The sequence below is a fragment of the Tachysurus vachellii genome, chromosome 20, assembly GCF_030014155.1.
Source record: "Tachysurus vachellii isolate PV-2020 chromosome 20, HZAU_Pvac_v1, whole genome shotgun sequence".
Lineage (NCBI taxonomy): Eukaryota > Metazoa > Chordata > Actinopteri > Siluriformes > Bagridae > Tachysurus > Tachysurus vachellii.
In genome coordinates, this window is record NC_083479.1 from 16972532 (window position 1) to 16997242 (window position 24711).

The following is a 24711-nucleotide window of genomic DNA, read 5'->3' on the forward strand; positions in this document are numbered from 1 at the left end:
TTGTTACAGTGTATGCAGAAAACTTTGAGTTTAACCAGATTACCATCCAATTTTCTTTTAAAAGAGAAATTTCTGCCTACTAGAGTTACTGCTGCTTGAACCGTTGTAGATGCTGAGAGTAATAAATTCCCGACCCCAATATCATCTGCATGACGCAAATTGACGCACCTTCGCGTGTTTCGGTAATTTATTTGCCTTATTTGTGTTAAATTATTTTAACGCAATAAGGATTTTGTATTAAACGCATGCCTTAACTCGCTAACGTTGATAGCTCTAATATATACATTTACAGCATTTGGCAGACTCCATTATCCAGAGCGACTTACAGTTAATCTCACAACTGAGAGTTGCTTGCTCAGGGGCCCAGCAGTGTTTTTCTATCGTATACTATACTATTTTCCTAGCGTGTTGTGACCTGTTTAAGCATGTTTGTGTCCACAACCACTAAATGTCCTTTTTAAACACCAGATACTAGAAGAAGCAGGAATAACCTGCTCATCCACCACTATGTGTAGATTTGTCTCTTATAATGAGATTCTAACTTTAAATTGAATATAAGATTATTTAGCCTGGTTTTGAGATGCTTTTAGACCACATTTCAAACAATATATTTTATTTACAAGTAATGTTTGCTTCATTCTGGAAATAAATGTTTTTTAAAAAAAATAGTAGAACAAAAATGCCTGTAGAAGAAGACTTTAAATGATATTCTGTAGAAATTGGTCTAGAATTTTGGTTTATTTCAAGTGAGGATAGCTTGTATAGATATGTCTAACAAAATTGTGTTCACGATACTTTCACTTGCCAGTAATTTCTTCCTTTGAACATTTAGGTTTCTACTGGAGGATTTAATGACAGCATTGCACAAATTTAATTGGCTCTGCAATTGTTTTTATGCAAAGGCAGAGAGACAGAGTAGTTCAGAAGGAATTTAGAATGTCCTAATGCAACAGGCTCACTTGTGACATGGATGTTTACCTTCAAAAAAAAAGGTTTTAGCTTTAAAAGAGAGTTTCCTTTTAAATGTTTTAGCTTGTATGTAAAACCCTATAATTTATTTGAATGCTGAAACTCTTTAAAGGATTACTTTTCATCTGAAAGTTTTATTATTGCTTTGTGCACAGTAGTTCTTATGTTTTACACAGAGACACCAAAGTGATCATCATGTCTAATAAAGGTAAGTCAGATATTTTTGGAATATGTTCCTTTCTTTCTTTAAATCTAAAGTTTTTCTTCTAGTGGAAATCAAATCAAATTTAAAGTCACATTTGGACTATAGCTATAATCAACTCTATAGTTAATCAGGTGCTTCACAATAAACATAGCTTTAGTCAGAGATCACCTTCACTTTAATTACTTCTGAAAAAAAAAGAAGCACATTTTAAGCCTCGAGGATCTTGTTTTTCTGTCCGTGTTCTGTAAATTGATAGGTGGTTGGGGGTTTGGGGGGGGTTTGGGGGCTGGGAAGTCTTTTAGGCTCTCTGGCAAAAGGACAAAAATGTGTTTGAGATAAGGGTGCAAACACTTTTGTAACACAAGTCTATATAATCTGTTAAGATGTCAAGCCCCAAGTTCTATGTTTGTGTCCAAAGGTTAAGTTTTTGTGTTATTAAAGACATAAGGTTCATTGAAAACTGAACAAAGATGGTATTTCAGGTAGTGATGTTGTTTCACTTCATTAGTATCTGTCAAGACAGGTATGTCGCAGAACAAGGTTACAGACAATACCCTCTGCACAGAGGTTACAGTCGAGTAAACACAAACCAGAACATGGTGCTCTTAGGTCTATGGGACTCAGGTCCGGTCTCAAGATATTTTCTATTTCAAACTGGACTTAAACTGGAATTAAATGTGGTTTTGGCTTCATCCAAGAGTGCTTTTTAGCCAGGTGCCAGACAGCAGCGGAAGTGAATTATACAGGTGTTATTTTACTAATATAAGGACTTTACCAACAGTCTCACCATTGTATAAACATTGCCATAATAATTTTGACACTTTCACTAGAAAAGTATTTACCCTTTAAAGCCCAAGATATTTTCAGCAGGTTCTGACATTTCTACTGAATCATCTATTGTTTATAATCTGTAATGTTTAAATAGTGTTATATAATTAAGCCTTAACTACTATTAGAGACCATAGCGTTCATGGGAATACAATTATCAAATGTATCATCCGCGGATTCTACTGTAGATAAAATAGATAGATAAAGTAGATATCTTGCAAAGCAGCATTACAGATGATATGATAATATGTGTTGGGTTCTTGACAGTCTGGTTTTACTGGTTGGCCATATGCTGGGTGAGTCAATCATGTCATTAGTAAATCATGTGATTGCAGTGATCTACTAGTGAATCTAATCAGAAACTCAGTAAAATCAAATCTGATTTTAAATGAGTTTTACTGGAAATACAGTTCAAGACATACAAACAGCTCATGCAATATCTTGCCATTACCTGAATCTATGTAGTTGTCTCTACCAGTCAGTTGATAGATATCACTAGGAGTGGTGACTCCTGTCGGAGGAATGAAACATACTTTTCCAGAATGTTCTATTGTAAAGGTATAATAGTGTTTTACTTTCACTTTGCACTGGGTGGTTTGCATTTCTGTATATCTTTACCTGTAATTGACTGTCTTAGGGAAGTGAAGAGCTACTGTTTATCGGAATTATAATAGCACATAATAGCAGTCCAAACAGGTAACCATTCTGCAATACAAAACAATGTGGACTTGACAAATGGTAAATTCCCAAGGTTCCAAAACCAGAAAACAAGCATAATGTATGAAAACTTTGACATAAAATCAGAAAAAAGTCAAGACTTCACAATAAGCTCAAGAAAGCGATCAGTAATGTAGGATTTAAGGAAAGGCAGGTGAAAGTTCTAAAGACTGGTTGTTCTAGGAATGGGGACCTTTAGTCCAAGACAAGTTCAAGACCAGGATTAGATAAATTAAGGGGTTTAAGTCAAGGTTAAATTCAAATGATAGCAGGACCGAGATTAAGACCAAAACTATATACTGTACAGAGACAATGAAATGAAAGAGTGAAATGAAACACAAATCTGTCTGGTTATAGAAATAAATGGTTTCTATAGACAGGATTAAGATTTCTTAGTAATAGTAGTGGTAGTAGAAGTATACCTAGAGTTGTCATCAAGACTGCCTCTGTCAAGTCCAAGACCAGGACTAGTTGAGATGGAGGCAAACCCGTGGCAGTCAAGTTTAAGTCCAACAAAAATGAGATCAAATGAGTCCAAAAGCCAACAATTTATTTTTGAAAGCTTTACTTTAATAAGATGGTTTCATTCATATCTGGTACTAATGATTTGGTTGTTTCTTGAAAGAACAGAGAACACATTGTTTTTACAAACTGGAATGAGACCACATGTAGTCCAATTCAATACAGAAAACTCAGTTCCAGACTCAAGTCTCAAACCAGTCCTATAAGTCCTTTTTGGCATTTGTTTAGCACCTTTATTTTACTTCTCTGCTTTTAAAATGAATGAAGGTTGAGGTATTGAATGTATGCACATTTTCTCTAACTGTTTGCTTACAACAAAACCTGGGGAAGAAGGTAATGTTCGAGTCTTGTAAATTCTTTTATTTGGACTAGTTTTAAGGATTTAATAGAAGACTAACTGCATGAGCACCTACAACATTAGCCTCCTGTTTACCTCGATTTTCATATACAGTTAAGTTTAATCAGCAGCAGACATATGTGCAGGGTTATTAAAAGATAAATATGAAAAGTTAAAATATAAGTCAGTCCAACATAATATCGTCGCTGTCAGGCGGAAACCTCGTATGTCCAAATTTGGTCAATTTCATATTTTTTCAAATATCGATGCTATTGGTCAGTCCCCACGTGGGTCTGTTATTTTTACAAGTTATTAACCAATTTAAAGTCTTGAAAATAGCTTGAGCGCAAATCTCATAACTCCATTGGACACTTCAACTGTCCACCTCTTCCTCACTCCGCGGGAGAGATTTGCGGCATATTTCTCCTCAAGAAGTGTCGCAACGAATCAACACGTCTTCTGAGGTAAATGTCTTCAAAACACTGGGCTTAAAGAAAAAAAAAGTCTTGACCCTTAGTTCTGGTGCTCGTCTGAGGACAGGAATTTAGCACAAGACAATCCACTGCAATGCGGACTAAACCCTGTGCACTGCAGATAAGGTAGAGCGTTTTTTTAATTTCCTGAAAAATAACGGTTTTGGAGATACGAGGATTCCGCCCGACAGCGACGAATACTGATGTATATCTCAAAAAATGTTTGATAAATTTATGTGAAAATTAAACTGCAAGGATAAATATTTAATTTCTTACAATTATTTTACAGGGAAAAGGTCAGCATGTTTCCTGGGATTTGTTGCCATTCTGCTTATATATATGCAGGTGGTGAACTCACAAGGACTTTTTGAATTTTCAGACATGCTTTTAGAGGTAAAGTTAATAAAAAAATTTTAAAAATCTGAAATATGAGTTAAGAAGAAATCTAGACACAATCTAGGCATCAAGTTACAATTTTTTTTCATTTTAATTAGACAATAGTGTTTTTTTATACTAGAAGTGACTTTAGAGAAAGCAGTCCTGTACTTAGAAATACATATTCACACTTTGTAAGTACTACTGAGTCCATGTATAAAATGACATGATGAGAATTAAGTATGAAAAAGAACCGAAAGTAATTTCATTTATGATTATACATGATTAGGTTAAATCAAAATAATAAACATATTATTACAGTAACGGTTATTATGCAACTTTACCTAATTAATGACTTTCCTCCCTCTCAAAATTCAGTTTAGCAACACAGATGGATACGTAAGGAATAAACGAGCCGGTAAATAAAACATTTTCAGTATGTTACAGCATGTTTAAAAATTGTGCTATATGATTTTAAATATATTACTTATTGTATTATATATTGTCTTTTTATACGTGTCACTTAAGTAACTAAAATCACATTGTTATTTCCAGTGAGCACGGAGGAAATAGAATACGTTATAATCATAGAGGTGAATGTGTCACAAGCCATTTATTTGGACCAAATCAAATCATCTTTGGACTCCATCATCCCTTTCAGATTAGACAATACCACAGACATTGTTAGCTTTAACGTTACGACAGGTAAGCTCTGTTTGAAAATAACAAATACGACACTCAGTATTATGTTTAAGTTCTTAATAATAAATGTATCTGAATCTAAACTATATGTTTGACACTATCAGAACTGGCTTAGATGTGATTGGGTTCACATTGTATGGTATTTTTGCTTGATTTTGCTGTCATAGACAAACAAACAAACAAAAAAAGACAAAACAAACAAAAAAAGCACATTGTACAAGAATTCTTTAGTTGATGACTCAATGTGATAAACATGTTAATGGTTGATTCAGTGCCACTGAGACACAAAGACTTGATTAAATCTCTCTGGTACACTTTTGTCTGCAACAGTCTTTACTTTCTGTACAATCCTAAAAAAGCAGTATACATCTGATTGATTTGATATTATAGGGAACTTCTTTTCGAGAATTAAAAATTAAAAATTAAAACAGCTAGTAAGCCAAACTGGAATATAGTGATCTGGTAATTTAATGACACAATGTAAAGTCTCTATAGATACTATATAGACTATATATTATAACTAAAGGTAAAACATTTTCATTTTTCAACAATACAAGCTGAGAGACCATGAATGGTGTAATATTTGGGGAAAGTGCAGCTTGTGTGTGAGCTGTGTTACATTTTTTGTTGTGTACTTCAATGGCAGAGATACAAATTGACAAGTTCAACCCTAGTGCTTTCTTTCTTGACACGAATACGACAAAATAATGTAGTTCAAAATAATGTGACCACAAACCAGTAATGCAAAATAAATTGAGGTCCTAAACAGTTTCAAAGACCTGACACTAGTGATTTGTTCCATAAGTACTAAATAAATGTTTTTTGTTTTTTTTATTCTTTTTTTAAAGATAAAGCTACAGGTTTTTTCCTGACACTGTTTGTGCTCTTATAATATGCTTTGGATGTTAAATAATCCATCAATTATTAGCCTTAAATTATGTGGGACCACAACATACTATCTGAAGAAGTGTATTAATAATTATGCTAGAACTTTTTGAAAAATCAATCTGTTCTCATTCTACAGTGTGCAATTTGACTGGTACTGAATATCAGTGCAGGTGTGAGGATCAGTATTCCTGGCCGTGTGAAAAATGCGCACTATATGGGTCTTGTAATAACGTCACCAATTCCTCATGTGGCTGCATCAATGCTTTTCCAAATGATGGACACTTCTGCCAACCAATCAATGAGCTGACGAGTATGTATAACATGTAACATGTAATTTAACAAGCTCCTTTATTAATTGAATAGTATAGAGGTTCTGTTGGATAGAACTGTACATTCAGATTCTCTAGATATTTTACTTTACACAGATAACAGAACTAACAACATGGTTACAAATTAAAGTCATGATAAAGTTTTTTAAAAAGAGAAAAGAAATTGTGAAACTATTTATTGGTATTTAAAAAATACTTTTTAATGATGGTGTTGCTTTACTTCACAGATAACTCTTCATGTCCAGCTGACAGCTTCTTAGGTAAAATTACCAATAACTACCATAAAATGTGCAAATTATAACCAGTGTTACTTGACTTTTATTATTATTATTATTATTATTATTATTATTATTATTATTATTATTATTATTATTATTATTATTACTTCATTTAATGATATAGTAAATTTATTAATCTTTTTTTATCTTTCCCTCAGCTGATTATCTGATTGAGATTGAGATTGATGCATCTGTCCTGGATGCTTTGCAGAACAGTTTGGAGTTTTTAGTCTTTTTCAATGACAGTTTTAACAATTTCAGCTCAATAAATATTAACATCAATGTCACTGACATTAACCTCACTACAGGTAACTGGCCTTTCAGTTCTACTACTGAGTGTTTCATTGTCATTACATAGATAGCTGCCTACACACTATCTACTACAATCCATAAACACACTGATTTATTATTGTCTAAATTAATATAAAAGATATTTTAAAATCACAACACTGTTTTGACAAAACATCATGTTTTCTTATTACTCAGTGTGCTATGGGGATGGCGCTGAATATCAGTGCATGTGTGAGGATGAATATTTCTGGCCGTGTGAAAAGTGCACACTAAATGGGTCTTGTAATAACATCATCAATTCCTCATGTGGATGTCTGGATTTACTTCCATATGATGGAAACCTCTGCAAACCAATCAATGAGCTGCCAAGTATGTATGCCACATAAAATAAATAATAATCATGTCTAACTGATGATCTTGCAATAATGTATTAGCATTTAATGTTTATTTATTAACATATAATGGTAAATGTGTGGTTACCCCTCACCACAAACACACTGATTTTTGACATGCCCAATATAAACAGAAAAACAGACTTAATTAATATAAAATGCACAGACTCTTATGACAAAGTTATCTAAGTTAGAGGGGGTTAAATAAACTGTATCAATGTCATGTATTTTCTTTATAGATAACTCTACATGCCCAGTTGAACCGTTCTTAGGTAAACCTACCACAATAACTGCCACAATAACTGTACAGGCTTTCTGTATTTTTTAAATTTCCTTTAAAATTGTATATCTAAATGGAAGTTCTTTCACGGTTCTCCCAGCTGATTATCTGATTGAGTTTGAGATTGATGCACTAGATGGTACAGTCCAGAATCTACTGAGGAACATTTTGGAGGCAAACAATTTACCCTTAATAAACAGCAACATCAATATCACTGACATTAACATCACTACAGGTAACTGACTTCACAGTTAAAGAGTTTGTTAAATCTCATCCTTATTTTACTCATGGTGGATTCCTGTTTCTGCTTAATTGGTCTATCTGCATTGTTTAAGATTACATAGAAATATATTTTTATCACAGCATAATTAGAAAACCCACACCTTATAATGTTTTATTTTCTTCTACAGTGTGCAATTTGACTGGTACTGAATATCAGTGCAGGTGTGAGGATCAGTATTTCTGGCCGTGTGAAAAATGCACACTATATGGATCTTGTAATAACATCACCAATGTCTCATGTGGCTGCATCAACGCTTTACCAAATGATGGACACTTCTGCCAACCAATCAATGAGCTGACGAGTATGTATAACATGTAACATGTAATTTAACAAGCTCCTTTATTAATTGAATAGTATAGAGGTTCTGTTGGATAGAACTGTACATTCAGATTCTCTAGATATTTACTTTACACAGATAACAGAACTAACAACATGGTTACAAACTAAAGTCATGATTAAGTTTTTTAAAAAGAGAAAAAAAATTGTGAAACTATTTATTGGTATTTAAAAAATACTTTTTAATGATGGTGTTGCTTTACTTCACAGATAACTCTTCATGTCCAGCTGACAGCTTCTTAGGTAAAAATTACCAATAACTACCATAAAATGTGCAAATTATAACCAGTGTTACTTGACTTTTATTATTATTATTATTATTATTATTATTATTATTATTATTATTATTATTATTATTATTATTATTATTATTACTTCATTTAATGATATAGTAAATTTATTAATCTTTTTTATCTTTCCCTCAGCTGATTATCTGATTGAGATTGAGATTGATGCATCTGTCCTGGATGCTTTGCAGAACAGTTTGGAGTTTTTAGTCTTTTTCAATGACAGTTTTAACAATTTCAGCTCAATAAATATTAACATCAATGTCACTGACATTAACCTCACTACAGGTAACTGGCCTTTCAGTTCTACTACTGAGTGTTTCATTGTCATTACATAGATAGCTGCCTACACACTATCTAATACAATCCATAAACACACTGATTTATTATTGTCTAAATTAATATAAAAGATATTTTAAAATCACAACACTGTTTTGACAAAACATCATGTTTTCTTATTACTCAGTGTGCTATTGGGATGACGCTGAATATCAGTGCACGTGTGGAGATAAATATTTCTGGCCGTGTGAAAAGTGCACACTAAATGGGTCTTGTAATAACATCATCAATTCCTCATGTGGATGTTTGGATTTACTTCCATATGATGGAAACCTCTGCAAACCAATCAATGAGCTGCCAAGTATGTATGCCACATAAAATAAATAATAATCATGCCTAACTGATGATCTTGCAATAATGCATTAGCATTTAATGATTATTTATTAAAAATAAGTTATCTAAGTTGGAGGGGGCTAAATAAACTGTATCAATAAGTCATGTATTTTCTTTATAGATAACTCTACATGCCCAGTTGAACCCTTCTTAGGTAAACCTACCACAATAACTGCCACAATAACTGTACAGGCTTTCTGTATTTTTTTAATTTCCTTTAAAATTGTATATCTAAATGGAAGTTCTTTCACGGTTCTCCCAGCTGATTATCTGATTGAGATTGAGATTGATGCACTAGATGGTACAGTCCAGAATCTACTGAGGAACATTTTGGAGGCAAACAATTTACCCTTAATAAACAACAACATCAATATCACTGACATTAACATCACTACAGGTAACTGACTTCACAGTTAAAGAGTTTGTTAAATCTCATCCTTATTTTACTCATGGTGGATTCCTGTTTCTGCTTAATTGGTCTGTCTGCATTGTTTAAGATTATATAGAAATATATTTTTATCACAGCATAATTAGAAAACCCACACCTTATAATGTTTTATTCTCTTCTACAGTGTGCAATTTGACTGGTACTGAATATCAGTGCAGGTGTGAGGATCAGTATTTCTGGCCGTGTGAAAAATGCACACTATATGGATCTTGTAATAACATCACCAATGTCTCATGTGGCTGCATCAATGCTTTACCAAATGATGGACACTTCTGCCAACCAATCAATGAGCTGACGAGTATGTATAACATGTAACATGTAATTTAACAAGCTCCTTTATTAATTGAATAGTATAGAGGTTCTGTTGGATAGAACTGTACATTCAGATTCTCTAGATATTTACTTTACACAGATAACAGAACTAACAACATGGTTACAAACTAAAGTCATGATAAAGTTTTTTAAAAAAAGAGAAAAAAAATTGTGAAACTATTTATTGGTATTTAAAAAATATTTTTTAATGATGGTGTTGCTTTACTTCACAGACAACTCTTCATGTTCAGCTGACAGCTTCTTAGGTAAAATTACCAATAACTACCATAAAATGTGCAAATTATAACCAGTGTTACTTGACTTTTCTTCTTCTTCTTCTTCTTCTTCTTCTTCTTCTTCTTCTTATTATTATTATTATTATTATTACTTCATTTAATGATATAGTAAATTTATTAATCTTTTTTTATCTTTCCCTCAGCTGATTATCTGATTGAGTTTGAGATTGATGCACTAGATGGTACGGTCCAGAATCTACTGAGGAACATTTTGGAGGCAAACAATTTACCCTTAATAAACAGCAACATCAATATCACTGACATTAACATCACTACAGGTAACTGACTTCACAGTTAAAGTTTGTTAAATCTCATCCTTATTTTACTCATGGTGGATTCCTGTTTCTGCTTAATTGGTCTGTCTGCATTGTTTAAGATTATATAGAAATATATTTTTATCACAGCATAATTAGAAAACCCACACCTTATAATGTTTTATTCTGTTCTACAGTGTGCAATTTGACTGGTACTGAATATCAGTGCAGGTGTGAGGATCAGTATTTCTGGCCGTGTGAAAAATGCACACTATATGGATCTTGTAATAACATCACCAATGTCTCATGTGGCTGCATCAATGCTTTACCAAATGATGGACACTTCTGCCAACCAATCAATGAGCTGACGAGTATGTATAACATGTAACATGTAATTTAACAAGCTCCTTTATTAATTGAATAGTATAGAGGTTCTGTTGGATAGAACTGTACATTCAGATTCTCTAGATATTTACTTTACACAGATAACAGAACTAACAACATGGTTACAAACTAAAGTCATGATAAAGTTTTTTAAAAAAGAGAAAAAAAATTGTGAAACTATTTATTGGTATTTAAAAAATATTTTTTAATGATGGTGTTGCTTTACTTCACAGATAACTCTTCATGTTCAGCTGACAGCTTCTTAGGTAAAATTACCAATAACTACCATAAAATGTGCAAATTATAACCAGTGTTACTTGACTTTTCTTCTTCTTCTTCTTCTTCTTCTTCTTCTTCTTCTTATTATTATTATTATTATTATTATTATTATTATTACTTCATTTAATGATATAGTAAATTTATTAATCTTTTTTTATCTTTCCCTCAGCTGATTATCTGATTGAGTTTGAGATTGATGCACTAGATGGTACGGTCCAGAATCTACTGAGGAACATTTTGGAGGCAAACAATTTACCCTTAATAAACAGCAACATCAATATCACTGACATTAACATCACTACAGGTAACTGACTTCACAGTTAAAGTTTGTTAAATCTCATCCTTATTTTACTCATGGTGGATTCCTGTTTCTGCTTAATTGGTCTATCTGCATTGTTTAAGATTACATAGAAATATATTTTTATCACAGCATAATTAGGAAACCCACACCTTATAATGGTTTATTCTGTTCTACAGTGTGCAATTTGACTGGTACTGAATATCAGTGCAGGTGTGAGGATCAGTATTTCTGGCCGTGTGAAAAATGCACATTATATGGATCTTGTAATAATGTCACCAATGTCTCATGTGGCTGCATCAACACTTTACCAAAAGATGGACACTTCTGCCAACCAATCAATGAGTTGAAGAGTATGTATAACATGTAACATTACTAATAAACATGTATGTTTGATGCTCTTTAAATAGTTCATTAACATATAATGGTTAATTTAAAACAATAATTGTGTCGTAACCCTCCACCAACTGGCGTGCTCAATATAAAATGGACAACAGACTGAGTTAGGATAAAATGCACAGTAGTAAGAAATGGAAGAGAAATAACACATTCTCTAGATAATTGACTGTAAATGCATTAAACTTGTTGATGCCAAATTTTATATTTATTCATTTATTTTTTTAAATTGTGCCTCTTTTTTTCTTTATAGATAATTCAACATGCCCTCTCCCAGGTAAAACTACCCAATAATTACTACAGGATGTACAGAGTCTAAATAATGTTCTTTTAATTTTTAATTTCTCTTAACATTATATATTTAAATGGAATTTCTTTCACAGTTCTCCCAGCTGATTATCTGATTGAGGTTGAGATTAGTGCAGTAGACGTAACTGTCCAGAATCTACTGAGGAACATTTTGGAGAGAAGCAATTTACCCTTAATATACAGCGACATCAGTATCACTGATATTAACATCACTACAGGTAACTGATTTTATAGTTTCTGCTAAATCTCATAGACAAAACCTGTCAGAGATCATTATAGACTTGTGTATGAGTCATTATTACTGTATGTCACTCATGTCATATAGTTAAGCGCTCTTTAATTACTCTTCATGCATTGTTTAAGAAAACAATATAAAGAAAAAAATTCCATCTATTTGTCCATCTGTCTAAATATGTTTATATACATAACATTTTGTATAATAATAATTGTATAATAATTAGTTTTTAACAGCATAATTAACACACACACACACACACACACACACACACACACACACACACACACACACACACACACACACACACACAAACAGCAACATCAATATCACTGACATTAACATCACTACAGGTAACTGACTTCACAGTTATAGAGTTTGTTAAATCTCATCCTTATTTTACTCATGGTAGATTTCTGTTTCTGCTTAATTGGTCTGTCTGCATTGTTTAAGATTATATAGAAATATATTTTTATCACAGCAGAATTAAAAAACCCACACCTTATAATGTTTTATTCTGTTCTACAGTGTGCAATTTGACTGGTACTGAATATCAGTGCAGGTGTGAGGATCAGTATTTCTGGCCGTGTGAAAAATGCACACTATATGGATCTTGTAATAACATCACCAATGTCTCATGTGGCTGCATCAACGCTTTACCAAATGATGGACACTTCTGCCAACCAATCAATGAGCTGACGAGTATGTATAACATGTAACATGTAATTTAACAAGCTCCTTTATTAATTGAATAGTATAGAGGTTCTGTTGGATAGAACTGTACATTCAGATTCTCTAGATATTTACTTTACACAGATAACAGAACTAACAACATGGTTACAAACTAAAGTCATGATAAAGTTTTTTAAAAAAGAGAAAAAAAATTGTGAAACTATTTATTGGTATTTAAAAAATATTTTTTAATGATGGTGTTGCTTTACTTCACAGACAACTCTTCATGTTCAGCTGACAGCTTCTTAGGTAAAATTACCAATAACTACCATAAAATGTGCAAATTATAACCAGTGTTACTTGACTTTTCTTCTTCTTCTTCTTCTTCTTCTTCTTCTTCTTCTTCTTATTATTATTATTACTTCATTTAATGATATAGTAAATTTATTAATCTTTTTTTATCTTTCCCTCAGCTGATTATCTGATTGAGTTTGAGATTGATGCACTAGATGGTACGGTCCAGAATCTACTGAGGAACATTTTGGAGGCAAACAATTTACCCTTAATAAACAGCAACATCAATATCACTGACATTAACATCACTACAGGTAACTGACTTCACAGTTAAAGAGTTTGTTAAATCTCATCCTTATTTTACTCATGGTGGATTCCTGTTTCTGCTTAATTGGTCTATCTGCATTGTTTAAGATTACATAGAAATATATTTTTATCACAGCATAATTAGAAAACCCACACCTTATAATGTTTTATTCTGTTCTACAGTGTGCAATTTGACTGGTACTGAATATCAGTGCAGGTGTGAGGATCAGTATTTCTGGCCGTGTGAAAAATGCACATTATATGGATCTTGTAATAATGTCACCAATGTCTCATGTGGCTGCATCAACACTTTACCAAAAGATGGACACTTCTGCCAACCAATCAATGAGTTGAAGAGTATGTATAACATGTAACATTACTAATAAACATGTATGTTTGATGCTCTTTAAATAGTTCATTAACATATAATGGTTAATTTAAAACAATAATTGTGTCGTAACCCTCCACCACATGGCGTGCTCAATATAAAATGGACAACAGACTGAGTTAGGATAAAATGCACAGTAGTAAGAAATGGAAGAGAAATAACACATTCTCTAGATAATTGACTGTAAATGCATTAAACTTGTTGATTCCAAATTTTATATTTATTCATTTATTTTTTTAAATTGTGCCTCTTTTTTTCTTTATAGATAATTCAACATGCCCTCTCCCAGGTAAAACTACCCAATAATTACTACAGGATGTACAGAGTCTAAATAATGTTCTTTTAATTTTTAATTTCTCTTAACATTACATATTTAAATGGAATTTCTTTCACAGTTCTCCCAGCTGATTATCTGATTGAGGTTGAGATTAGTGCAGTAGACGTAACTGTCCAGAATCTACTGAGGAACATTTTGGAGAGAAGCAATTTACCCTTAATATACAGCGACATCAGTATCACTGATATTAACATCACTACAGGTAACTGATTTTATAGTTTCTGCTAAATCTCATAGACAAAACCTGTCAGAGATCATTATAGACTTGTGTATGAGTCATTATTACTGTATGTCACTCATGTCATATAGTTAAGCGCTCTTTAATTACTCTTCATGCATTGTTTAAGAAAACAATATAAAGAAAAAAATTCCATCTATTTGTCCATCTGTCTAAATATGTTTATATACATAACATTTTGTATAATAATAATTGTATAATAATTAGTTTTTAACAGCATAATTAACACACACACACACACACACACACACACAAACAGCAACATCAATATCCCTGACATTAACATCACTACAGGTAACTGACTTCACAGTTATAGAGTTTGTTAAATCTCATCCTTATTTTACTCATGGTAGATTTCTGTTTCTGCTTAATTGGTCTGTCTGCATTGTTTAAGATTAAAAAACCCACACCTTATAATGTTTTATTCTGTTCCACAGTGTGCAATTTGACTGGTACTGAATATCAGTGCAGGTGTGAGGATCAGTATTTCTGGCCGTGTGAAAAATGCACACTATATGGATCTTGTAATAATGTCACCAATGTCTCATGTGGCTGCATCAATGCTTTACCAAATGATGGACACTTCTGCCAACCAATCAATGAGTTGATGAGTAAGTATAACATGTAACATGTAATTTAACAAGCTCCTTTATTAATTGAATAGTATAGAGGTTTATAATAATATAATAGTATAATAACAGCAGGATTTGTCACCTGTCCACACTGCTAAAAGCACCAGTTGGATAAATGACCATGGTGTTGGTGTGCTTGACTGGCCAGACCTGACTAAACTCACCAGACCTGAACCCCATAGAGAATCTATTGGCTATTGTCAAGAGAAAAATGAGAAACAAGAGACCAAAAAAATGAAAATGAGCCAAAGGCCACTGTAAAAGAAACCTGAGCTTCAAGAACACCTTATCAGTGCCACAGACTGATCACCTCCATGCCATGCTGAAATGAGGCTGTTATTAATGCAAAAGGAGCCCCTACCAAGTATCGAGTACATATACAGTAAATGAACATACTTTACAGAAGGCCAACAATTCACTAAAAATATTTTTTATTGGTCTTATGAAGTATTCATTTTTTCTTTGAGATTGGGTGGGTTTTTGTTAATTGTGAGCCAAAATCATCACGATTAAAAGAATCAAAGACTTAAACTACTTCAGTCTGTGTGTACTGAATTTATATAATACACGAGTTTCACTATAGAGTTGAATTACTGAAATAAATTAACTTTTCCATGACATTCTAATTTATTGAGATGGTATGATAGTAATATAAACATTAGATATGATCCGGATGTTTAGGTCACTACAGAGCATGTTTGAAACTAAATTACGCATGACAATGGCAAGAGAGTTACGTCTAATTTAGACTTAACAAATTGAATTTAATAGTGATTTTAAATTGTTCTGCTGTTTTTACTTTATAGATAACGCTACATGTCCAGCTATAACAACCACAGGTAAAAACACACCTGTGTTCTCTCTTAATCTTTTCAATATTAGTGATTACCAATCAACTGAGAAGACCTTTGGAGATTTCTACAAACAATTAGTGTGTCTGTTTGTTTTGGTTTGCTTTGATTAGATGGTGTTTTAGATCTTTTATTACATGCTGTTTTTTCTCTTGTTGTTTCTCGACAAAGATGCAAACGAACGCTTTTAGAATCGAAGAAATGTAGAATTACCTTTTAACTTTTGTATTCAAACAATGTTTTGTCAGGGTGTTTAAATACTTACGAATGCAGCATTTTTTTAAATTAAAATCTGATCACAAGTAGTAATTTTGACCTGGAAAATTTATTATTTTACTATGTATTTAATGTATTTAGGTGTCATTTATAACAAAATTTGTAACACAATAAGATTTTTCATGAACTTAACATTTTTAAAATCATGAATTAATTTTTTTATTTGTGGATTTGTTTAGCACCCACCTCAGCATCCACACCCACCTCAGCATCCACACCCACTTCGGCATCCACCCCCACCTCAGCATCCACACCTACCTCAGCATCCACACCTACCTCAGCATCCACACCCACCTCAGCATCCACACCCACCCCTATAACTTGGGGTGATTATTGTTCTATTGCTTTATCAACCCAAATTCTCAATGCAAATGTTGAGATATATACAATAATTGTCATTATTTGTACTTTCATTTTATTCATTTTTTCATTTTATCATTCTCCATGTTGATAATTTTTTTTAATTGTCTTTTACCTTTTGTTCTTTTTTAACAGCCGTTCAAGTATTAAGTTTCTCAATGACAATAAATGAAAATTTTCACCTTGACTTCACTAACAAATCCAGTACAAAATACATTCAATATCAAAACAATATCAAGAATTCAGTAAGTATTACACTATAAAAAAATAAAATAAAATAATAATAATAATAATAATAATAATAATAATAATAATAATAATAAATATTCTTATTCTTAAAAGCAGTAATAGTGTTGTTTCAAATACAGCTCTTCTAGTTTAATGTAAAGATAATTTTACATTCTGGTCTAATTTTCCATTTTTTCCTTTTAGATTAATAAAAGTTACAGTACTGTACCTGGCTATCAGGCCAACTCGGCAACAGTGACTAACTTCAGGTGATGGTACTTATTGTTATCTAGAGTGATTATTTAGATCTGTTATATTTTAGAGTTAATGTCTTCAATGATGTCCTTTGTTTTTAACAGGCCTGGCAGTGTGATTGCAGACTTTACTATTCAAGCAACAAGTGCCAACCTTGACTTGGTATCAGCAAACCAAAACCTTGCTAGCAGTCTCCGTTCTCAGGGATTTAATGTGAGCGATAATGCGTTCAGTCAAAGTGGTAGGTGTTTGTTATCTATATTCAACTTCTACGGTATTAATGTTGTACATGTTTACAAGAATGGAGAGCTCTTGAAGAACAAATAGAAATGTACTTGACTCTTTATTTCAGTGAAAGATGGACTATATCAAAGTAATGGCATTATCTATCCTGGGACAAATCTCAATCTCACCTGCAATCCACCTGTGCTTAATGGTATACAATGGACCCTGAATGGGGTTCCATTAAGCGAATCAAGTAATATCCTTCTACTGAACAATGCCACTTCAAGTAACAGTGGTAAGTTACAAATAAATCTACTAAATTAGTATCTAAGAGTGGTCTCACATAATGTGTAAACCTGATAAATACATTAATGAATAGTGACAATGATGATAGAACCACAACAACAACACCACCATCGTAATGATGACGAAGATGAAGATGACGATGATGATGATGATAATTTAGTGTTTGTGTCTTTTATGTTCTCTGGGAAAACATTCCAGAGATTGGAGTAATTATAAATAATTCTTTCTTTCAATTTCACTCAATTGTGTCACAGGCCATATAGTACTAAACACTATACATACACTATACACTGTACACTGAACACACAGTACTGTGCAAAGAAATGCTGTTGCTTCATGTGTAATGTATTCATAAAAATACTATAGAGCAGCAAATAATAATAAACTAAACAATAGACTATTAACAAGGCAATTGTAACAAGTCAGTATTTAGTGTGACAGCACTGCTTAAAAAAGTAAACCAAACAATAGCCTCGGGTATGATTTATGCAGCTTCTTGTTGTTCAATCAGGACTATTACACAGTATTCCATATTATGTACAGATTATAATGTTGGATTCCCTGACTGTGCTTCATAATGATTCAATTTTATATATTTTTTTATATTATTTACATTCTAGTCTTATATTATTATTAATTATTTCTCTACTTTCTCAGGTCAATATGCCTGCAGTACAACAGTAAACTCTCTGCCCTATGTTATCTGGCAAACCATCACAATTCAGCCGTACCCTAATATCGAAGTGAGCACTGACAAAACTTTACAATGTAAGACTGATACAATTCCACTGAAGTGTTGTGTTCAGTTGATGTATCAACTGGAATGGGGCACAGCATGCAGCTCACCTTCAACAGGTGACACATAACTGTTTTTTTTTCTTTTTCTTTTAGTTATATGTGTTATGGAAGGTCATGAATCCAAAACCAAACCTTGTTTATTGATTTGTATTTAGTATGACTTCAACATTTCACATAAATTCAGTGTTTAATTGAATGATTATTTGCCTGATTTTTGATGTTTTTTTCGTACTATTTAATTGTATTGCACAGACCCAACAACAGGCTGCATATTCTGTAACTATACAGTTAACCAACAGCAGTGTGAGACTAATGACCAAAACATACAGGTCTCATGCCAACTCAAAACTCCCATCAGTGGAATTACAAATCCATCTTACAACTCAAAAAGCATTACACTAAATGTCAAAAACAAAAGTGAGTAATCATTTCTTTTTATTTACATTTTTTTCCCGGGAAAGTTGGAATATTAACACACCTCATGCTTAAGCACCCCATTTTCTAATCAAATGTTAATTATAAATATACAGTGCCTTGCAAACGTATTCATACCCACTGAACTTTTCCACATTTTAACATGTTACAACCACAAAGAAAAATGTATTTTATTGGGATTTTATGAAATAGACCGAAAGAAAGTGGCACATTGTGAAGTGGAATGAAAATTATAAATGGTGTCCATTTTTTTAACAAATAAATATCTGAAAAGTGTGGTGTGCATTTGTATTCAGCCCCCTTTACTCTGATACCCCTAACTAAAGTCCAATGAAACCAACTGCCTTCAGAAGTCACCTAATTAGTAAATAGAGTGCACTTGTATGTAATTTAATCTCAGTATAAATACAGCTGTTCTTTGAAGCCCTCACAAGTGTGTTAGAGAACATTAGTGAACAAACAGCATCATGAAGACCAAAGAACCAAAGTTGTGGAGAAGTTTAAAGCAGGGTTAGGTTCTAAGTTAATATCCTAAGCCTTGAACATCTCACAGAGCACTGTACAATCCATCATCTGGAAATGGAAAGAGCATGGCACAACTGCAAGCCTACCAAGACATGGCTGTCCACCTAAACTGACAGGCCATGCAAGGAGAGCATTAATCAGAGAAGCAGCCAAGAGGCCCATGGTAACTCTGGAGGAGCTGCAGAGATCCACAGCTCAGGTGGGAGAATCTGGCCACAGGACAACTATTAGTCATGCACTCCACAAATCTGGTCTTTATGGATGAGTGGCAAGAAGAAAGCCATTGTTGAAAGAAAGCCATAAGAAATCCTGTTTGCAGTTTGCGACAAGCCATACGACACAGCAAGCATGTAGAAGAAGGTGCTCTGGTCAGATGAGACCAAAATTTAACCTTTTGGCCAAAATTCAAAATGTTATGTGTGGCGGAAACCTAACACTGCACAGCACCCTGAACACACCATCCCCACCGCTGGTCAGAGATGATGGGAAGATGGATGGAGCCAAATACAGGGCAATCTTAGATGAAAACCTGTTAGTCTGCAAAAGACTTGAGACTGGGGCGGAGGTTCACCTTCCAGCAAGACAATGACCCTAAACATACAGCCAGAACTACAATGGAGTGGTTTAGATCAAAGCATATTCATGTGTTAGAATGGCACAGTCAAAGTCCAGACCTAAATCCAATTGAGAATCTGTGGCTAAACTTGAAAATCGCTGTTCACAGACACTCGCCATCCAATCTGACTGAGCTTGAGCTATTTTGCAAAGAAGAATGGGCAGAAATTTCACTCTCTAGATGTGCAAAGCTGGAAGAGACATACCCCAAAAATCTGTAATTGCAGCGAAAGGTGGTTCTACAAAGTATTGATTCAGTGGGGCTGAATACAAATGCATGCCACACTTTTTAGATATTTATTTGTAAAAAAAAAAAATTGGACACCATTTATCATTTTCCTTCCACTTCACAATTATGTGCCACTTTGTGTTGGTCTATCACATAAAATCCTAATAAAATACATTTTTGTTTGTGGTCGTAACAAAATGTGAAAAAGTTCAGTGGGTATGAATACTTTTGCAAGGCACTGTAATGCATTACAATATATTTTACAATAGTATTATTTAACTTAATAAATATAATATAAACAATAAATATATTATAAATACATTTTCTTGCCATGGAGAAATATTGATCTACAAGGTTACATATTACATCTAGAGGAATACATTATTATTATTATTATTATTATTATTATTAGTAGTAGTAGTAGTAGTAGTAGTAGTAGTAGTAGTAGTAGTAGTAGTATAATATATTTTTCCTTTCATTCTTTAGAGTTTGACTGCTCTGATTCTGTATTTGGAGCTGGAAATCTGGGAGACAGACGCAACGGAGATTGTGGTGAAAACATGGATGGCTATCAAGTAGCTCAGTGTAATACATCAAACCTCTGGAACATCATAGAAGACCACTGCGTCCCGCGTATTTTTGTCATTTTAAAAGAAGACGCTAAGGCAATTTGATTTTGCTCTTCCATTAATGATAATCTTGATAGTGATTTCAGTTTCCTGCTTAACAATATTTTGTTTTCTTTCTGTAGACTGTACCCTTGGAAAACATCCCACAGTTTATGTTCAACATCAGCAGTAATGTTACATCAGAGATTAAAAACATTATTGACTCTCCAGATACCATATTAACACTTGTAGAAACACTGACAACCATTTCCAGTCGCTGTCAAGCAATTCCAATCAATAAACCAGTTATGACAGTAAGTAATTTTAGAGCATATGATAGGCTTGTTTTGAGTGCAAAAACATTTCATACTATGCAGCAATTTTACAGTTACAACTCCTGTTGGAACTTCACTTGTATTTTTAATGATTAGATATTTCTACTGTTATACTATATGGACCAGATATGCTATATTTAATATATTTTACTTTTTTTTTGCAAGAATTTCCTAGAAACAACTGATGTCATTGGATCAGAAGGTGCAAAAAATTCATGGGTGATTTTAAACAAGAACAGAACAACAATGAATGCCAGTTCTGTACTTCTGAACTCTACTGAAAGCATTGCACGCAAAGTTTCAGATGAAAACGCCACGATAACAACAAACTTGTCTTCTTTTAATAAACTGACATTTTCTTCCATTACAACCTCCTTTTCTGGAATATTTGGAAAAAATTCAACTACCCAAATAAATATTCCCATGACTAAGGCCAGTATGTCCCTCACAGTCATAATATCTTCGGCTTTTAACAACATCTTACCTGTTCGAAATCTGACCTACAATAACAGCAGTCAGAATGACACCAAGATCAATGGAGACGTAGCTATGATTGAGACAAACTCAACAATTAACAACATCGCTCTCTCTTTTGATGTCATAAATACTTCATTGGGAAAACCTCAGTGTGTCTTCTGGAACTTTAATCTTCTGAATGGTGTTGGTGGATGGGACTCGACTGGATGTCAGTTAAAGCTATTAGGGAATGAAAATAAAACATACACATGTGAGTGCAATCACACAACCTCTTTTTCAATCCTGATGTCACCATTTACGCTGGATAAAGTCCAAGCCCTAATCTTAGACTATATAACCTACATCGGTGTTGGCATTTCAATGGGCAGCTTGGTTTTGTGCCTCATCATTGAAATCATCATATGGAAATCAGTGACACGAAATGACACATCCTACATGCGTCATGTTGCCATAGTCAACATCGCTGTCTCACTTTTGATTGCAAACATTTGCTTCATCATTGGAGCAGCTGTTGTTAAACAAGAGGGTCCCTGTAGTACAGCGACGTTCTTCATGCACTTCTTTTATCTCGCCCTTTTCTTCTGGATGTTGCTGTCAGCACTTTTGCTCCTCTACCGCACCCTCATGGTCTTTTCCAGAATGACCAGAGGAGCAATGATGGCCATAGGCTTCACTGTCGGCTATGGAGCCCCATTAATCATAGCTGTCATTACTGTGGCATCTACAGCTGGAGGCAAAGGATACATTCAACAAGGTTACAATTGTTGGCTGAACTGGGATAAAACAAAGGCTCTCCTGGCATTTGTGATTCCTGCTCTGACGATTGTAGCTATAAACCTCCTGGTGCTTATTGTGGTTCTGTGTAAGATGTTGAGGAGAGGAGTTAATGCTTCCACTCAGCCAGATGAGAAACATCCCCTAGTGGTCATTGCTAGATGTGTGGCGATTTTAACACCTCTCTTTGGTCTAACGTGGGGATTCGGGATTGGAACCTTGGTGTCACCGAATTTTGGGATTCATGTAGTGTTCGCATTCCTTAATTCACTGCAGGTACTATTTAACTATTTCTCAAATTTTAATCATTCTATATAATGTCATATTTATTATAGTAAATGTTAAAAAATATTTTTGTCTCTTTGAAGGGTTTCTTTATTTTGGTATTTGGAACATTACTGGATAGTAAGGTACGATTACTCTAATGTCATTACACACTCTTCAATTCAAACAAACAAACACATGAATAATTATTTGATATTGCACATACTTTTGGACATTTGTAAGTGACTCTGGATAAGGGCATCTGCCAAATGCTGTAAATATAAACAAATGTTTTGTGGCTGCAGGTCCGAGAAGCATTGGCAGGAAAGTTTTCACTGAGAAACTTAAGTTCTGGCCAGACTAGGGTAAATATAGTTTATATTACATAAATAAAATTGACTCTTACTTTACTGTAGTAATTATAGTTAATGACAAATGTTTATGGATTACAGAGTACAACTGCAGGACCATCATCCTCAAGTGGATTTCCTTTCTTTCGAAGACCTCGGCAGAGAAGTATGTAACTAAACTGAAAATTAACATTAAAGTCTTTGCACTTTGTATTTGACCATATTTTATTATAACATTCACACACCAAATTTGAACTCTCTTTTAAAGTTTGTATTAAAACAAGTAATAGGATAAATGTATAGTTTTAAAAATAAAAAATTACAATTAATCAAAATTTTAAGTTTTGATCATTTGAGATTTGAACTGTTTAGCATGTTACTGTTAAATCTGTTGGATGACATCCATAAACAATTCCTGCTAATTCTAGCCCAGTACTATGCCACTACTGTATGATACTTTAAAATGTCTAAATCTGAATTAAAAATTCTAATAAACTGCTGATTAAATGCCCAAGTTGCCCATGGTGAGTTTGAAGCCCAGGGCCACCAATCTGCCACTGCTGGGCCCCTGAGCAAGGCCCTTAACCCTCAATTTTGCAGTTGTATAAAATGAGATAAAATTTAAGTCTCTTTGGATAAGGGTGTCTGCAAAAATGCTGTAAATATAGGAAAATTATTTTATTTTAAACCCTGCTCAAAGTGCATCATTTGAGCTGAACTGGTTATGTTCCTTGTCCTCACCTCTATTTAATTTACAAGCATAAATTAAATTAACCAACCATAAATTGTTCTTTTGATATTGCAATTAATACATTTATTTAATTTTGGTTTTGTTACATAAGCTTTATCATGCATCAAGAACGTTGCATTTTCCTCAATTGTATTGGCACTAATATTTTGGTCTTTTTTTTTCCAGATGTTTACAATATATCGAGTGGTGGCAATATGTCTTCAAGCAACACAGATACAGCTAATTGACACCTAAAATAAACACCCATGTTATAAGGGTCTGTTTAACTGCAAAAACGTTAATCAATATACAGTAGCCTGGACTTCTGCCTCAAACAAGTCTAGTCCTTCTTATTACTTAATTCTTATTTCAGAAATGTATTCTTCTATGAACTTGTTTAAAATTCATTTAAACTTTATCTCTTTCTTTATTTATGGTTCTTCAGCTAGTTATAAAGATATATATATAATCTTTATATATCTTTATTAGTATATATATATATATATATATATATATATATATATATATATATATATATATATATATATATATATATATAGATGGACAGAAAACGTCAAAACATACAATTTTCCACATATATACAGCGGATTTGATTGCTTAATTCTGAACACAGCCACTTCCCTAGTTATAGGACGGTGTGCTCAGTTATGCAACCACATAATTTTAGTTTCTTATTTTTAATTTATTTTCAATTATGTTGTACATGTAATAGGTTTACATTAAAGGTGGAAACAATTCTGGAATGATTTATCTTGGTCTCTTTTTTGGTTATCTTTTTTTTTTTTTACATCACAGAAACCAGCCATT

General features: G+C 33.2%; 3 protein-coding genes across 3 annotated transcripts; all 3 read left to right on the forward strand.

The window, feature by feature from the left end:
* Positions 1 to 1038: 1038 nt before the first annotated feature.
* Positions 1039 to 6343, forward strand: LOC132863707 (adhesion G protein-coupled receptor F5-like). Its single transcript, XM_060896662.1, has 5 exons — positions 1039 to 1177; positions 4341 to 4444; positions 4805 to 4844; positions 4982 to 5131; positions 6153 to 6343. Exons 1-5 carry the CDS (start codon positions 1165 to 1167, stop codon positions 6341 to 6343), a joined length of 498 nt encoding a protein of 165 aa, XP_060752645.1. The 5' UTR covers positions 1039 to 1164.
* Positions 6344 to 6550: 207 nt separating this feature from the next.
* LOC132863708 (uncharacterized) lies at positions 6551 to 14582 on the forward strand. Its single transcript, XM_060896664.1, has 19 exons — positions 6551 to 6605; positions 6782 to 6931; positions 7110 to 7283; positions 7546 to 7578; positions 7687 to 7821; positions 7997 to 8170; positions 8416 to 8448; positions 8631 to 8780; positions 8959 to 9132; positions 9286 to 9318; positions 9427 to 9561; positions 9737 to 9910; positions 10364 to 10498; positions 10672 to 10845; positions 11307 to 11441; positions 12215 to 12358; positions 12904 to 13077; positions 13521 to 13655; positions 14431 to 14582. Exons 1-19 carry the CDS (start codon positions 6551 to 6553, stop codon positions 14580 to 14582), a joined length of 2469 nt encoding a protein of 822 aa, XP_060752647.1.
* LOC132863581 (adhesion G protein-coupled receptor F4-like) lies at positions 11098 to 24293 on the forward strand. The gene is made up of 27 exons (XM_060896460.1): positions 11098 to 11124; positions 11307 to 11441; positions 11615 to 11788; positions 12085 to 12108; positions 12215 to 12358; positions 12904 to 13077; positions 13324 to 13356; positions 13521 to 13655; positions 13831 to 14004; positions 14301 to 14324; positions 14431 to 14574; positions 15048 to 15221; positions 16049 to 16081; positions 16549 to 16695; positions 16865 to 16974; positions 17162 to 17226; positions 17317 to 17453; positions 17565 to 17732; positions 18401 to 18598; positions 18794 to 18958; positions 20832 to 21010; positions 21097 to 21267; positions 21454 to 22815; positions 22908 to 22949; positions 23109 to 23168; positions 23256 to 23319; positions 24070 to 24293. The coding sequence occupies exons 12-27, from the start codon at positions 15218 to 15220 to the stop codon at positions 24129 to 24131; spliced, it is 2967 nt and encodes a 988-aa protein (XP_060752443.1). The 5' UTR covers positions 11098 to 11124; positions 11307 to 11441; positions 11615 to 11788; positions 12085 to 12108; positions 12215 to 12358; positions 12904 to 13077; positions 13324 to 13356; positions 13521 to 13655; positions 13831 to 14004; positions 14301 to 14324; positions 14431 to 14574; positions 15048 to 15217; the 3' UTR covers positions 24132 to 24293.
* The last annotated feature ends 418 nt before the right edge of the window (positions 24294 to 24711 follow it).